At 53.4% G+C, this 13,685-nt stretch overlaps 2 protein-coding genes across 3 annotated transcripts; one reads left to right on the plus strand and one right to left on the minus strand.

Moving 5' to 3' along the window:
• Positions 1 to 420: 420 nt before the first annotated feature.
• DCLRE1B (DNA cross-link repair 1B) lies at positions 421 to 7,004 on the minus strand. The gene is made up of 4 exons (XM_021535978.4): positions 6,816 to 7,004; positions 6,560 to 6,704; positions 5,706 to 5,885; positions 421 to 5,629 (listed from the first exon to the last, which is right to left on the minus strand). The coding sequence occupies exons 1-4, from the start codon at positions 7,002 to 7,004 to the stop codon at positions 4,791 to 4,793; spliced, it is 1,353 nt and encodes a 450-aa protein (XP_021391653.2). The 3' UTR covers positions 421 to 4,790.
• A 127-nt stretch (positions 7,005 to 7,131) lies between these two features.
• AP4B1 (adaptor related protein complex 4 subunit beta 1) lies at positions 7,132 to 13,637 on the plus strand. 2 transcript variants are annotated; one of them, XM_021536027.3, is made up of 10 exons: positions 7,132 to 7,433; positions 7,515 to 7,739; positions 7,816 to 7,946; positions 8,158 to 8,305; positions 8,452 to 8,948; positions 9,616 to 9,699; positions 10,606 to 10,709; positions 10,867 to 11,074; positions 11,592 to 11,876; positions 12,286 to 13,637. In XM_021536027.3, exons 1-10 carry the CDS (start codon positions 7,321 to 7,323, stop codon positions 12,759 to 12,761), a joined length of 2,271 nt encoding a protein of 756 aa, XP_021391702.2. In that variant the 5' UTR covers positions 7,132 to 7,320; the 3' UTR covers positions 12,762 to 13,637. The 2 variants fall into 2 exon arrangements, with proteins under 2 accessions (XP_021391702.2, XP_085417238.1); XM_085561112.1 differs by lacking the exon at positions 7,515 to 7,739 and having other exon boundaries at positions 7,151 to 7,433.
• The last annotated feature ends 48 nt before the right edge of the window (positions 13,638 to 13,685 follow it).

A 13,685-nucleotide genomic window follows, 5' to 3' on the forward strand; every position in this document is an offset into this window, starting at 1 on the left:
GCATCCAATGGGACCGGGCCGGGGAACGGAACGGGACCGGGCCAGGGAACCCAACAGGACAGCACCGGCACCCGAGCAGGACCGGGCCGGGCACGGGAAGCTCAGCCGGGCCGCGCTCCGGGTGTCAGAGCAAGGCCCAGGCTCTGCTCCGGGACCCAGCGATGGCACCAGAGGAACGGGCAGGAACTGATGCTCAGAAGTTCCACCAGAACGTGAGGAAGGATTTCTTTCCTGTGAGGGTGCGGAGTCTCCCTAACTGGAGACATTCCAGACCCATCTGGACACAATCCTGTGCCGTGTGACCTGCGATGGCCCTGCCAGCGCAGGGAGGTGGCACCAGGCCAGATGATTCCAAGAAGAGATTTAGTCCGATCAGGTCACCATCACCCACTCAAGAACTCCACAGCATTTCCATTCACCTTTTCCAAAGTTAGTGTCACAGAGACGTTTATTGGCTTTCGTACAAAACTTGACAACATTTAAAAATAACAATTACAAATACTCTTAACAAAATTCCTACTGAGAGTAGGTTTAGATTAGATATTGGGAAAAAATTCTTTATTCAGAGGGTAGTAAGGTCTCAGCACAGATTCACAGAGAAGCCATGGCTGCCCCATTCCTGGAAGTGTCCAAGACCAGGTTGGGCATAGCTTGGAGCAACCTGGTGTAGTAGAAGCTGTCCCTGCCCACAGCAGGGTTTGGAACTTTATGATCTTTTAAGGCCCCTTCCAACCTAACCCATTCTGTGATTCTATAAAACCTCTCCCAGCTTCCTGCTTACATGAACAGTGTGAACCCCCTCCAGCAGAACACTGTCCAGGAGCTGTGCACCCTCTGAGGCAGGCAGGTCACAGTCCTGCACGGAGGACTCAGTCCTCTTGGCACGATTCTCTGCAGGCTCACATGGAACACGATCCTCACCTCCCCCAGCATCTGCTCAGCAAGTCCCAGCCAAGAAGCTCCTGGTCAAGGTCTGTCCCAAAGGTTTTATTGCACAACCCATGGCTGCTTGTGCCTCAGGCTGGGGCTTGGCCAAAGGCAAAGCCACGGTGAGAACTTCAGCACGGCAGTGGCCATGGCAAAAGAGCCCAAATTCAGCAGAAAGAATCACAAACACACACAGAACATCCACAGGAGCTCACTTGAAGGCAGTAGCTCACACAATGATCGAGGTGACTCAACCTTTTCAACATGTTCTAGACCTTTACAGAAGACTCCATAAAAAAGCACAATGATTTTAGGCTTTAGCATAAGTCCAAAGTGACAACACACTGTGTTGTTAATTATGTAAACTCATTCATTTTCTGGTGAAGGAAAGCTTTCACCACTGCAGATTTTTAATCTAGGAAAGAAGCCCCTGTGCTGCAGAACAGAGAGCAGCTCTGCAGCAGGGAAGGGAGAAGTTGTTGGAAGTGCTTTGGCCTTGTCATTGGGGAAACAGTCAGAAACCCAACCCAGCAGTGCTCTGGGTGTTCCCTGCAAGGTGACATTACACACTTGTCTCTGTGGAGCACAGGAGCAAGGCAAGCTTTAGCTCTGCCTCTCGACAACAACCTAGAGAGCATTTTCTCCTCTCCACAGCATAAACAGGGCTCTCCTTCTGCTCTCCTACTGTTTTGAGAAGTTAGAGCCACCTGAGCTGTTCATAGTGCAGTGACTGACCCTCCCCAGGCAGCTCTGCTCCAGAACCTGCCCTCACAACATGCCAGAATTTGATCACAGCTTGGTAAAACAGCACTGAAAACTTGCCAAAGGGAACTCAGCTTGTTCCTTGTTCCTCTGCAAGGCCTTGGCCTAGCTGCTTCCCCCCACTGGGGCTTGGTTCCTAACTGTGGAGCAGAGATAAGACCTGGAGCATGCTCTGTGTGTAGAGATTTGGGAGGACTTTGCTCAGAGCACATTCTGTTCCCTAGCAGGATAACAGAAGTTTCCAAGCGTGCAGCCCTCAGATCCCTCAACTGCTGGGCTGCAGCTTCTCCTTCCCACTGTTGTGAGCAAGGCACACGTGTGGGCAGCAGTGCAGGTGAGCTGGGAGCAGCAGGCTCAGAGCCTGCTTCCATGACACTCCAGCTGCTCCCCTGTGAGCCAGACTGGGGGGCAGGAAAGGAGGGAAATCATGGAGACAAGTGTGAGGGAGAACAAGGCCTGTAAGAGCCAAATATTTACTGCCAGGAGACTTCATGAAATCTTTTAGGTTGGAAAATTCATTTAATATCATTTAACCCAGCATTGCCAGGTCCATCACCAAACCCATCTTCAGGGGAAGCTGAAGGATGTCCAGAAGCCCCAACAGTCAGCAATTCCAATTTTCCCCACAAGGACACATTTTATTTTTCAGCATTTTAGGATAGCACACAAAAGTAGCATTTAAACACCTAACAGGGAAGAAATGTTTGGCACTAAAATGCCTTGTGCACCTGCTGTGCTGAGGCAAAGGTCTCCAACAAACTGTTGGTCAAGTCTTTCCTGCATCTATTGCCTTTTAAAGCCAAAGAGAAATGTTAGGTTGCCCTGATTCGGCATGATGGATAATTCCCTCTTTAAGTGACAGGAATTACATTTTCAGCTCTAGAAAGTGAAGCCAGCATTTTATTCTGCAGCTTTAACTGAGCACACAGAAATGGGATGCAGATCCCCAGACTCTGAAGTCTGCAATGTTCACTTGTTTGTGCATGATTAAAGCTCAGATTTACCTCTGTAAAGAATTACCATTTACAACTCCTTTTTGCCCAGAGGCTGACCAGGAGGTTCTCCACTTCATTGACTTTAATAAATAGATGATAAGAATAAAAGAGGAAAGGCTGGATGCCACAAAACATCAGATCTCCCAGGTTATTTGCAACATGCCCAAGTGGAGCAGTGACTCAGAAGGTGAGCATTCCTCCCCAGCAGTGCAGAGCCTGCTCAGAGCAGGACCTGGAATTTGGGAGTTCAGGCAGTGCTTCACTCCCTGCCTGTCAAATGAGTCACTTGAATTTCAACAATATTTAAATAACAGCCTGCATCTCCCAGGCAGCAGCAGCCAGCACACTACAAGCACAGCACTGTCATTTCCATGTTACAAAACGTGCAGGTGTCTCTACTCACACCCACCTGACAGAGCTCTGCAGTTGAGTTTGATAAGGAAATCATCCACACAGAAAACTCCAAGCAGCAGGACACAGCAGGGCCCACAGCAAGAGGCTCAAGCTGCCCTGTGTGCCGCTCACAGGACACTGATCTGTCACTTCCAACGTCCCCGTGGCAGCTGGCAGGCAGAGCCACAGCAGTTCCAGGGACAGGCACTCCTCATGTAACAGGGACAAAGATTGCCGTGCCTGGGAAAGCACAGGGCTGGGAGTCAGGATTCATGTTTGCCAAACAAACAGCTTTCCAAACGTCCCCGCTCCGGCTGTGGACACTGACTGTTCCAGACAGCGCTGTTTGGGACTGCTGCATCCAGGGGCACCTTGGCTTTGCACAAGGCCTGGCTCTCCTCCAAGAGCAAACTTCCTTTTCTGTCCCAATTCAGGGAACTCAACCCATCTAGCTGCCGCTTGGAAAGGCCCTGTAGGACACTGTGTTCAGAAAATTCTGAAACACTTTGCCTAGACAGCACCAAAAGGCGGCTCAAGAGAGCTGAGGAACAAACTGGTTTGTTGTTCCAGGACAGTGTCCAGTGACCATTTCCACTCCAGCTGCCCTGACCATATGAGGGGCCAATTTGAAATGCTGGCAGTGCTGCTTGGCACAGTCAGCTGCAGTGGGTACCCAATGGTTTGTCACACTACAGACACTTCCCAGCTGTGCCAGCCAGGGCTCTGCAGCTGATCCAGAGTGGGAAAGTGCCCAGCCTCTAACAGAGCCACTTCTGCTGTTCAGTCACAATCTTTGCAAACAATGCTGCTCAGACTGATCACTTCACACCACCATGCTAATGTTTTATTTTTATCTCCCATTCAATTTGCCACAGCAGGACAAGAGCAGGCAGAATGGGAAGGCAGAACACTGGTAGTTACCAGGAGTGCTTTACAATCAAACAGAATTCAGAGGTGCAAGAGACTGCAGAGAATTTAGTGACCCACTCTGCAAAGCCCACAACTCAATAACCCAGAAAATTCCTACTTCTCCTAGCCACAAACCTAAAAAAACACTTATAATTAGCAGTGAGATGGCACTTTCAGGAGAGCAGGACAACATCCAGCTGCAGTTGGCTGGCTGGATGCAAAAGCTGGAAGTATTTGTACATTAACAGATATCAGATTTCAAGGCACTTCATTTTCTAGATTTCTTTAAGCATTATTTTTAAAATGCACCTTAATACAGGACATGCATAATTCACTTTGGAATGAACTGCTCATTATCAGTGAAGTATCATAAACTTAACAAAAAGGAGAATCTTTGTGGCTCTCAGATTCCCCCCTTGCTCCTTTAATCACATTCCAGCTATCAATTTCTCAGCTGCAGATAGCTCACACTCTCTGCAGCTCTGCTTGAATCAACCTCTCAGTGACTTTTCTAACAGGGGACAGGCAAGTCACTGCAAAAGGTGAACACAAGGCACACAGAGAGTGGGACCACAGTGCCCAGCATAGTGTGGGGACACAGCAGATACAGAGACAAAAAAAATAATTAAGTTTTTAAGAAGTACCATCTACAAACTGGCTCTAGTTTCCTCTTTGTCCTCTATAAAGAGGTAAAGAAAGTAGAGCCCCAAGCTGAGCTCCATTCTCCTAATGGGAAACCTGAGCACGGAGCAGAATGAAACACTGCTACCTGCTGCACTAGCACCAGCAGTGCTACATGATTTTTCAGGGCGCGTCCTCCTTCCGAAGAAAGTCTTCTACCAGCTGATCAAACTTCTGTGCAGAAAACTCCTTTACAACATTCAAGGGACTGAGTAAATACTGCTCTGCAAATCCAGTTGCAAGGTGCTCACTGGAAACAGGTGCTGCTCCTGCTCTTCCCAGCTGTTCCCTCTCACCTCTGTGACAAGTGCAGCCTTCTTTTGAGCAGAGACCTGGCTCACAGTCGTGCTGAGGAACCTTAACACCTGTAAATGCTTCAGGTTTCTCCTTATTTTTCTCTGGGGACTCATAAACAACCCCTCGAGGCACAGAACTCCCCAGGGATCTTTTCCGGACATTTGTGGGTTTCTGCCCCCTCCTTTGGCTTTGCTGCTGTCCAGACTCATGCATGGGCTTTGGGACTCTGAAGTCAGGAAGCACCTGGGGAGCAGAGCTTTCAGGTACTTTCAGGTATTCCTGAAAGTAATCCTGGCACATGTCACCCTTCACAATGGGAATGATGGAGCAAGGTCTCAGCCACTTCACGAACTCGCGCAGCTCCTCGAAGGACGAGTGATCCGAGTAAGGGATGAGGTGCATGTTGGGGTGGGTGACCTTCACGGGCATGCCCGTGGGGATGATGGCAATGGTGGGGTGCTGTGCATTCCAGGTGACGAGCGTGTCCCAGCAGATCTCGGTGACATTCACGGCACGGATCCAGCCCGTGCCCTCCTCGGCGGTGAACACATCCGGCAGCTCCAGCAGCCGCATCTGCTCCAGGCGCCAGGGGCTCACCACCACCCACGTGCTGAACTCCAGAGCCAGGTCCACCAGCAGCGTCTCCTTGCCCAGGCTGTACACACCTGCCGGGGGAGCAGCAGCTCAGGGACAGCGCAGGGGGACACAAGCCGTGCTGGCAGAAGGGAGGGCAGCACTCACCGATGACCACGTTGTGCCCTGGGTGGGCACGGATGAGGTGGGCAGCCTGGCGGGTGGCCACCGCCCGCGAGGGCAGCGCCCGCTGGGGCTGGCAGTGCGTGTTGTCCAGGTACAGGCGGTCGATGTGGCGGCCCCTCAGCGCCGGCTCGTCCTGCATGGCGCTCGTGTAGCGGAAATCTCCTGCAAGGACAGGGATGGCAGGGCCCAGAGAGGGTGTGGAGTTTCCCTCACTGAGGATATTTCAGAACCAGCTGGTCACAATTCTGTGCCATGTGCTGTGGGACAACCCTGCTTGAGCAAGGCATTGGGACTGATAGTAAAAGGGTTTTTAAATCATGGGGATTTAGGGTTAGAAGGAAAATTAAGCTTAGTAGGCCCTGAAAAAAATACCTTGGGATAGTGTAGGCCTTGTAGCTTGCTAGAACTGCACCTGTGTAACTAGTACATGATAAATTATATCATTAATAGATGTGATGATTATTTAGTAATTAAATATAATTACTGTTTAATTGTAAGAGTAATCATGAGAAATGGTAGTCAGAGGCTTGAGAAAGATCACAAGAAACTGATGCTTCAATAAAGTCAATGTATACAATAAAACAATGTAAGTTTAATAATTAATATGTAAGTTATATAATGATAGAATATAAAATACTTTCGGCTCAAAAGTCATGTCGGATTCAGATTTGGATCTGTACCCGTTTCCCAGAGCTCTTTCAATAAAAGCACCTGCATATAATTATATCCCCTGATTATGTGTGCTCCTGAACGCTAACAGGATCAGGTGACCCACTGCAGTCCCTTCCAAACTGACTCATTTTGTGATTCTGTAATTGCGGGAACCTGCCCTGTACCTGTGTAGAGGATGGTGCCAAAGGTGCCCTCAAAGAGGAACATAACGGAGCCAGGGCAGTGGTTGGAGTCGATCAGTGTCACCGTCACCTCACCCACGACATGGCTCTGCCCCACCTCGAGCGGCCGGATCCAGCACGTCGGCACCTGCAGGGGCGAGGTATGAGGGCTGGGCAGGCCAGATGACAGGGGACAGGCGAGTGGGGATGAGGCGGTGGGGATGAGGCGGGTGGGGATGCCCAGGCGGGCCACACCTACCTGCAGGCGGTGGTGCAGGAGGCGGGCAGTGATGGGGGAGCAGTACAGCGGGCGATGCCAGGTACTGGACAGCCCCACCGTGTGGTCCGAGTGCATGTGGGATAGGAAGAAGAGGCGGGCGCCGGCCGCCCTCCGCAGGCTCCAGAAGTCCACGGCGATGGGGGTCCCGGCCAGCACCGACCCACTCATGGCGGCGGACGGGGAGCCCGCTCCCCTCACGCGCCTTTTGGCGGGAAGCGCCGCGCACGCGCGGGCGGCGCGGGGCGGGGCCGGGCCGCGCGCCAGGGGAGGGGCGGGGTTGCGCGCGCGGGGGTCACGCGGGCGGGGCGGGAACGGGATCGGGATCGGGATCGCGATCGCATCTGCATCCTGGGGTCTGGGACCGGGATCGGGACTGCGACTGGGATTAGGGCTGGGATCGGGACCCGGGATCGGGACTGCGACTGGCAGCGGGTCCCGGGACTCGGAGCGGGAGCGGCGCTAGGAGCGGGACCGGCGCGGGGCCATGCCGTACCTGGGCGGCGAGGAGGCGCTGCGGGAGCTCCGGCGGGCGCTGTCGAACCCGCACGTGCAGGCGGACCCGGCGCGGTACCGCGGCGCCGTGCTGCGCGTGATCCGGTACGGCGGCCGGGCCGGGCCGGGCCGGGCGGGGGGCGCGGGGCCGCGGCCGGGCCGCGCTGAGCCCCGTGCCCGCCGCAGGCTGATGGCGCAGGGCGCCGACGTGTCGGGGCTGTTCCCGGAGATGGTGAAGGCGGGCGCGGTGGCGGACGTGCTGCAGAAGAAGCTGGTGTCGTTCTACGTGCGCGCCCAGGCGCCGCGGCAGCCGCAGCTGGCGCTGCTCGCCGTCAACTCGCTGCGCAAGGACTGCGCGCACCCCAGCCCGGCCGTGCGGGGGCTCGCCCTGCGCACCATGTGCGGACTCAGGTGCGGCGAAACGGGGCCGGCCCGGGGCGTGTCCCTGGCCGCCGTGCCCCGCTGACGGCCGGCTGGCCTCCCGCAGGATGCCCGGGATCCAGGAGTACCTGCAGCAGCCGCTGGTGAACGGGCTGCGGGACAAGGCATCCTACGTGCGCAGGGTGGCCGTGCTGGGCTGTGCCAAGATGGTGAAGCTGCAGGGGGACTGCGAAGTGGGTGAGTGGCTGGTGGCCGTGGGGCTGGGGATTTGCAGGTGCTGTGGTCGTGATGCACGTTCAGCCCTTAGGGCTGTCCTGGGGTCCCTGCGCTGCCCCCGCGTTGTGGCTGCAGGGCAGGAGAGAGAAAGTAATTAAAGGTAATTAATAAAAGACTGAGAAAATTGCAGTGTGCCAACAGATCTTGAAGGCAGGAGCTCTGTGCTTTGCAGATGGTGCTCTGGTGAACGAGCTGTACAGTTTGCTTCGTGACCAGGACCCCATTGTGGTCGTGAACTGTCTGAGGGCCTTGGAAGAGATTTTGAAGAAGGAGGGAGGTGTTGTCATCAACAAACCCATTGCCCATCATCTTCTCAACAGGTTTGTTTTCTTTGGCGTTAAGATGATGCTGGGAGCTTCTCTTGTTCTCCTGCGTTCTATGCAGACAGGCAGTTTTTGGGGGACGCAGCCTTTTCTGCACAGATGTTCCTGCCCTCCCTGACTCGTGCCCCCTGTGCCCCTGGCAGGATGCCTGACCTGGACCAGTGGGGGCAGAGCGAGGTGCTCACCTTCCTGCTGCGCTACAAACCCCGCAGCGAGGACGAGCTCTTCGACATCCTCAACCTGCTCGACGGCTACCTCAAGAGCAGCAGCCCCAGCGTGGTGATGGCAGCCACCAAGCTGTTCCTGGTGCTGGCCAGGGAGTACCCAGATGTGCAGGCAGATGTGCTGGTGCGGGTGAAGGGCCCGCTGCTGTCTGCCTGCACCTCGGAGAGCAGAGAGCTCTGCTTCACCGCGCTCTGCCACGTGCGCCAGATCCTCAGGAGTCTGCCCGGCCACTTCAGCAGCCACTACAAAAAGTTCTTCTGCTCCTACTCGGAGCCCCACTACATCAAATGCCAGAAGATGGAGGTGCTGTGTGAGCTGGTGAATGATGAGAACGTGCAGCAGGTGCTGGAGGAGCTGAAGGGTTACTGCACTGACGTGTCGGAGGAGCTGGCGCAGGGAGCGATCTTTGCCATAGGTGAGAGCTGTGCCTTGGCTTGGCTGCAGCCCTGCACCTTTCAGGGGGGCTGTTCTCTGCTGAGGAGTGCCTGGGCAAGCACCAAATCACTGCTTTGTGCTGCAGCAGCATGGACACCCACCTGCCCAGGAGCAGTTTGTGTCAGAGTTTCTGGAGCACTGATTGTTTCACAAGTCCTGGCGCTGTGCTGCTTCAGGTTGTGCAGAAAGTCCTTGAATCTCATGCTGTAGGAGATGCTCTAGACAAAATGTGTAATTTCATCTTGTTAATGAGCCTTCTAGCATTCAGTGAGGCTGTGCGGGGGGTGGAGGAGCTCTAATACCTGCTTGTTCTTTGAGTTCTGGTGCGGGGAGAGTTAAGGTGATAGTTTTGGTTTTGTGAGCTTTAAAAATAGGTGAATTACTACAGTATTCTTAAGGAGAAAGTTGGAGTATGATAAAATGCCTTTTTTGATGTATTATATTTAAGGAAAGTTCAGAAATCTTCTGAGGCATGGCCTCAAAAAAAAGAACATGTCCCTGGTGTGGAGAACAAGCTCATGTGGCCACACTTCCAGAAACAGTAGTCAGAAAGGAAAGGAGGGCGACTGTGATGAGTAGCTGGGTTTATGATTCCTGTTTCACTCTGCTAGAAGGTTGATTCTTTTGTCTTTTTGGCATCCTTGCAGCCAATATTGCCAGGACATACACAGAGCAGTGTGTGGGGATTCTGACAGAGCTTCTGGGGCTTCAGCAGGAGCACATCACCTCAGGTAACCATTGCAGGCTGCTGCTGGTTTATGCTCTCAGGAGGTGCCTTTGCTGGAGCTCGTGATCCCAAACTCAAAGACACTTGGCTTTCAGTTTAATTGGCACCTTCAGCTGGAAGTTTTCCAGGTGGGTTGAGGGGTGTAAGGTGTGTTCCTTCTGCAGGAGCTGCTCTCTGTGGGAAAGGGGAAGGGGTTGTAGCTGTGTTCATGCTTCTTTCTGGCTGCCACCTGCTGACTCAGGGAGTGAAGGGCTCAGCAGAGACATCTTGCTGTCTATTTGAGAGCCAAGATGATTAATAAATCTTTTTGATCTCTGTGATTTCTGTTCCTCACATAATAGTCTGATGCAGTTGTGCCCAAGCTTCCTTTTTTCTCCTCTGCCCTCAGATCCACCTTCACATCGCTGCTGTTCCTGCTGTTCTCTTTTAACTGGTCTTGCTCTCAGATTTGAAAACCACACACTTGCACTCAGCTGTTCAATTCCATCTCAGGAGCTGTTGGTGTGCCTGAGTGGGCAGCAAAACCTTTCAAGTTTTGACCTAAAGTTCATGAGCCTCATTTTGAATCGGGGTCAGCTTTAATTTGTCATTCCAACCTCGTGTGTCTGAAGCATCATGAGTCAGAGGCTTTTTAAAGGCTGGCAGTGACCAGAAGAGAGGCTGCTCTCCAGCAGAGGAACAATCTGAAGTCTCAGTGCTTTATTTTAGACCTGGTGCAGCTTTGCTCTGACAAATGCAGTCGTGGGATTGGGAAGGAGGATGCCTCAAATCACAGTCTCAGGCAGGGCACTGACCCTCCTGGCAGAGATTTACACAGCCCCTTGAGTAGGGGGGGTTTGAAATGATTTTTCTTTTCTCTAGTGGTTTTTATAACTCCTGGGGGATGCTGATAACTTGTTTTTTCTTGCAGCTGTGGTCCGTACTTTCCGGGACCTGGCCTGGCTGTGTCCCCAGTGCACAGATGCCGTGTGCCAGGCCCTGCCTGGCTGTGAGGACACCATCCAGGACAGTGAGGTGAGGGGGAGGATGGACAACGACTGCTCAGCTTCCCTTTGCCTTGAGATTGGGGGCAAAAATCAGAAATCCTCAGATTTGTTCTCCCATTGTGCTTATTTGGTGCCAACACGTGGCACACAGCAGCTGTTTGCTGGTGTTCCTGTGGTTCCTTCAGGGCAAACAAGCACTGATCTGGCTCCTGGGCACCCATGGGGAGAAGATCCCCAATGCTCCCTACGTCTTGGAGGACTTTGTGGAGAACGTGAAGTCGGAGTCGTTCCCAGCAGTGAAGATGGAGCTGCTGACGGCGCTGCTGCGCCTGTTCCTGGCCCGGCCCGCCGAGTGCCAGGACATGCTGGGCAGGCTGCTCTACTACTGCATTGGTGGGTTCCCTGCATCCCCACAGCTCTGAGGGACCTGCTCTGGCTGTGTCCCCAGGCTGTGTCAGTGCCCTGGCTCTGAGGAGGCCGTCCAGGCTGCTTCCAGGTGCTTCCATGGCTTGGGCTGCTGCCTGGCCCATGGCTGGCTGATGAGTGTGGAGTCATGGAATCAGAATGGAACAGACCTTGAAGATCATCCAGTTCCACCCCCTGTCCTGAGCAGGAACACCTTCCCTGTCCAGCCTGGCGTTGGGCATTGCCAGGGATCCAGGAGCAGCCACAGCTCCTCTGGGCACCCTGTGCCAGGCCTCTCCCCCCTCACAGGGAACAATTCCTTCCCAATATCCCATCTAATCCTGCCTTCTGTTGGTTTAAAACCATTCTCCCTTGTCCTTTGGCTGTCTGCCTGTAAGCAGGCTTGCATTGTATGCCTGACAGTCTGCTTTAACAATGAGGTGTTAGTACTGAGGGGCAGTGTGGCTGACAGAATCCTCCCTGGGTTGCATTTCTGTGGTTGCAGAGGAGGAGCAGGACATGGCCGTGCGAGACCGTGGGCTGTTCTACTACCGCCTTCTGCAGTCTGGGGTGGAGGAAGTGAGGAGGGTCCTGTGCAGCCCCAAGTCTGACCCCTCCATGGGGCTCCTGGGGGACCAGAGCAAGCAGCCTGTCAATGCCTGGGCTTCGGAGTTCAACACTCTGGCCACAGTTTATGGCAGAGAGCGCTGGGCCCTGGCCACTGCTCAGCAGCCTCTGGAACCCTCTTACTCCTGCCCTCCCTGTGCTGACTCCAGCAGCAGAGACACAGGTAAACCTGCCTCGCCTTCCTCTGGGAGCCATTCTCCCCTTGCCAGCAGATCACAGAATCCCAGAATGGCTTGGGTTAAAGGGAGCCTTGAAATTCCTCTTCTTGCACCCCCTGCCATGGGCAGGGATCTTCCACTGTCCCAGGTGCTCCCAGCCCTGTCCAGCCTGGCCTTGGGCACTGCCAGGGATCCAGGGGCAGCCCCAGCTGCTCTGGGCAGCCAAGATGTTCTCCCGTGGGTTTGTTTGGAAAAAGGTCAGAGGGCTTTGGGGATTTGGTGTGCAGTGTGTGGCTGGTCACTGACTAGCCCAGGAAATGCTGCTGGTGGCACTGGGGTTCCAGCCCTCCTCCATCCAATGGGCTTTGTGGAGCTGGGAGCTGCATCTCACAAGTGTTTGTGCTTTCATTTCAGAATCACTGGTTTCTGAAGGGAATAAGGAAGTCCCTGAGGTTCATCCTGATACTCTGATGTCTGAAGGGAATAAAGAACTCCTCAAGGCTCATCCTGATGCAGGCAGCCTAAGCTTGATTCCTGATGTTTCCCTGACTGCAGAACAGTTTGAGAAGACCTGGCTGAGCCTGGACACGAGCTGCCAGCTCTCTCTGCCCTGGTGTGGGCCTGTCCATGCAGACACCATCCAGACAGCCCTTCGTGTTGTGCACATCCAGACCATTGCCATGAGCAAAGCTGGAGCCCAGCCCTGGAAAGCTTATCTGAGTGCCCAGGATGACTCAGGCTGCCTCTTCCTCACAGAGCTCCTGCTTGAGGCAGCAGATTCAGAGCTGCAGGTTTCAGTGAAGCAAACTGAAGCAAAGCCAGAGGCACTGCAATCCTTCATCTCAGCCTTGAGGACAGTCCTGGAGGCAGTGGCTGGACTGGAGTCTTGACTGGTCCCTGCTCCCAGCAGGATGCATGCTCAGAGCACAGGAAAATTTGATTTCTCTGCGTTCTCTCACCCTACCCAGTGCTGGTTTGGTAGTTTTAAACTGCAGAGTTTCCAGATTACCTGGAAAGCCCAGGTGGTGTGGGGGAAGCTGCAGCTGGGGCTGGGGAACAGGGCAGGGTGGAGGGTCTGCCCTCCCCCAGGCTGGGGAAAGGACAGGGTCACTGGTGTGAGTCACAGGACTGGTGGCATCTGTGGTGGGTGTCACGAGGCACAAACATCACTGATGGAACCAGAAGTGAGCAGAATTCAGGGGTGTGTTTTGGAGAGGTTTTTTTCCTGAGACTTAAAAATAATTTTAAAAAAACCCAAACCAAACACCAGAGGCACCAGGACTCTGCCACTTACCTCACATTAAGAGGAACAGAGCAGTGAGAAGAGAATCTTTCATTCTTAGCTCCTTTTACACTTGTTTTAATTTGCTGTCTGGTTTCAGTAGTAGCTTTGCTTTGGGGTGAGCAGAGTTCTGCTGTGCCAGAGGAGGGTGGGCAGGGACATCCTGACTGCTGGAACCAACACTTCAAGAGACAGATGTGGGTTTTTAATTGAAATGTGGTACTGAGGTGAGAATTCTCTCTGAAGTTCCCCCCCAGCTCCTTCATTCAGGATGATGTACACAGTGAGATTGAGCTAACAGGGCTTTAGGGTACTCTGTGAGGAGCACAAGCTTCTTTTAACCCTCTTCTGATTTCTGATTTTCGGTTTCTTTGAATGACTCGATTGTACCCTCAAACGGCACTGTGCCTCCCATGCACTTCACCAAATCCCTGCCACTGTTAAACACACTTCCCTAATAAAAAGGTGAATAATTCTTGGCTGATTCTGGAGTTTCTTGTTCTTTCAACCCTCAGGACTGTGGATGGAGTGA

The sequence above is a fragment of the Lonchura striata genome, chromosome 26 (genome assembly GCF_050655825.1).
Source record: "Lonchura striata isolate lonStrDom1 chromosome 26, ASM5065582v1, whole genome shotgun sequence".
Classification (NCBI taxonomy): domain Eukaryota; kingdom Metazoa; phylum Chordata; class Aves; order Passeriformes; family Estrildidae; genus Lonchura; species Lonchura striata.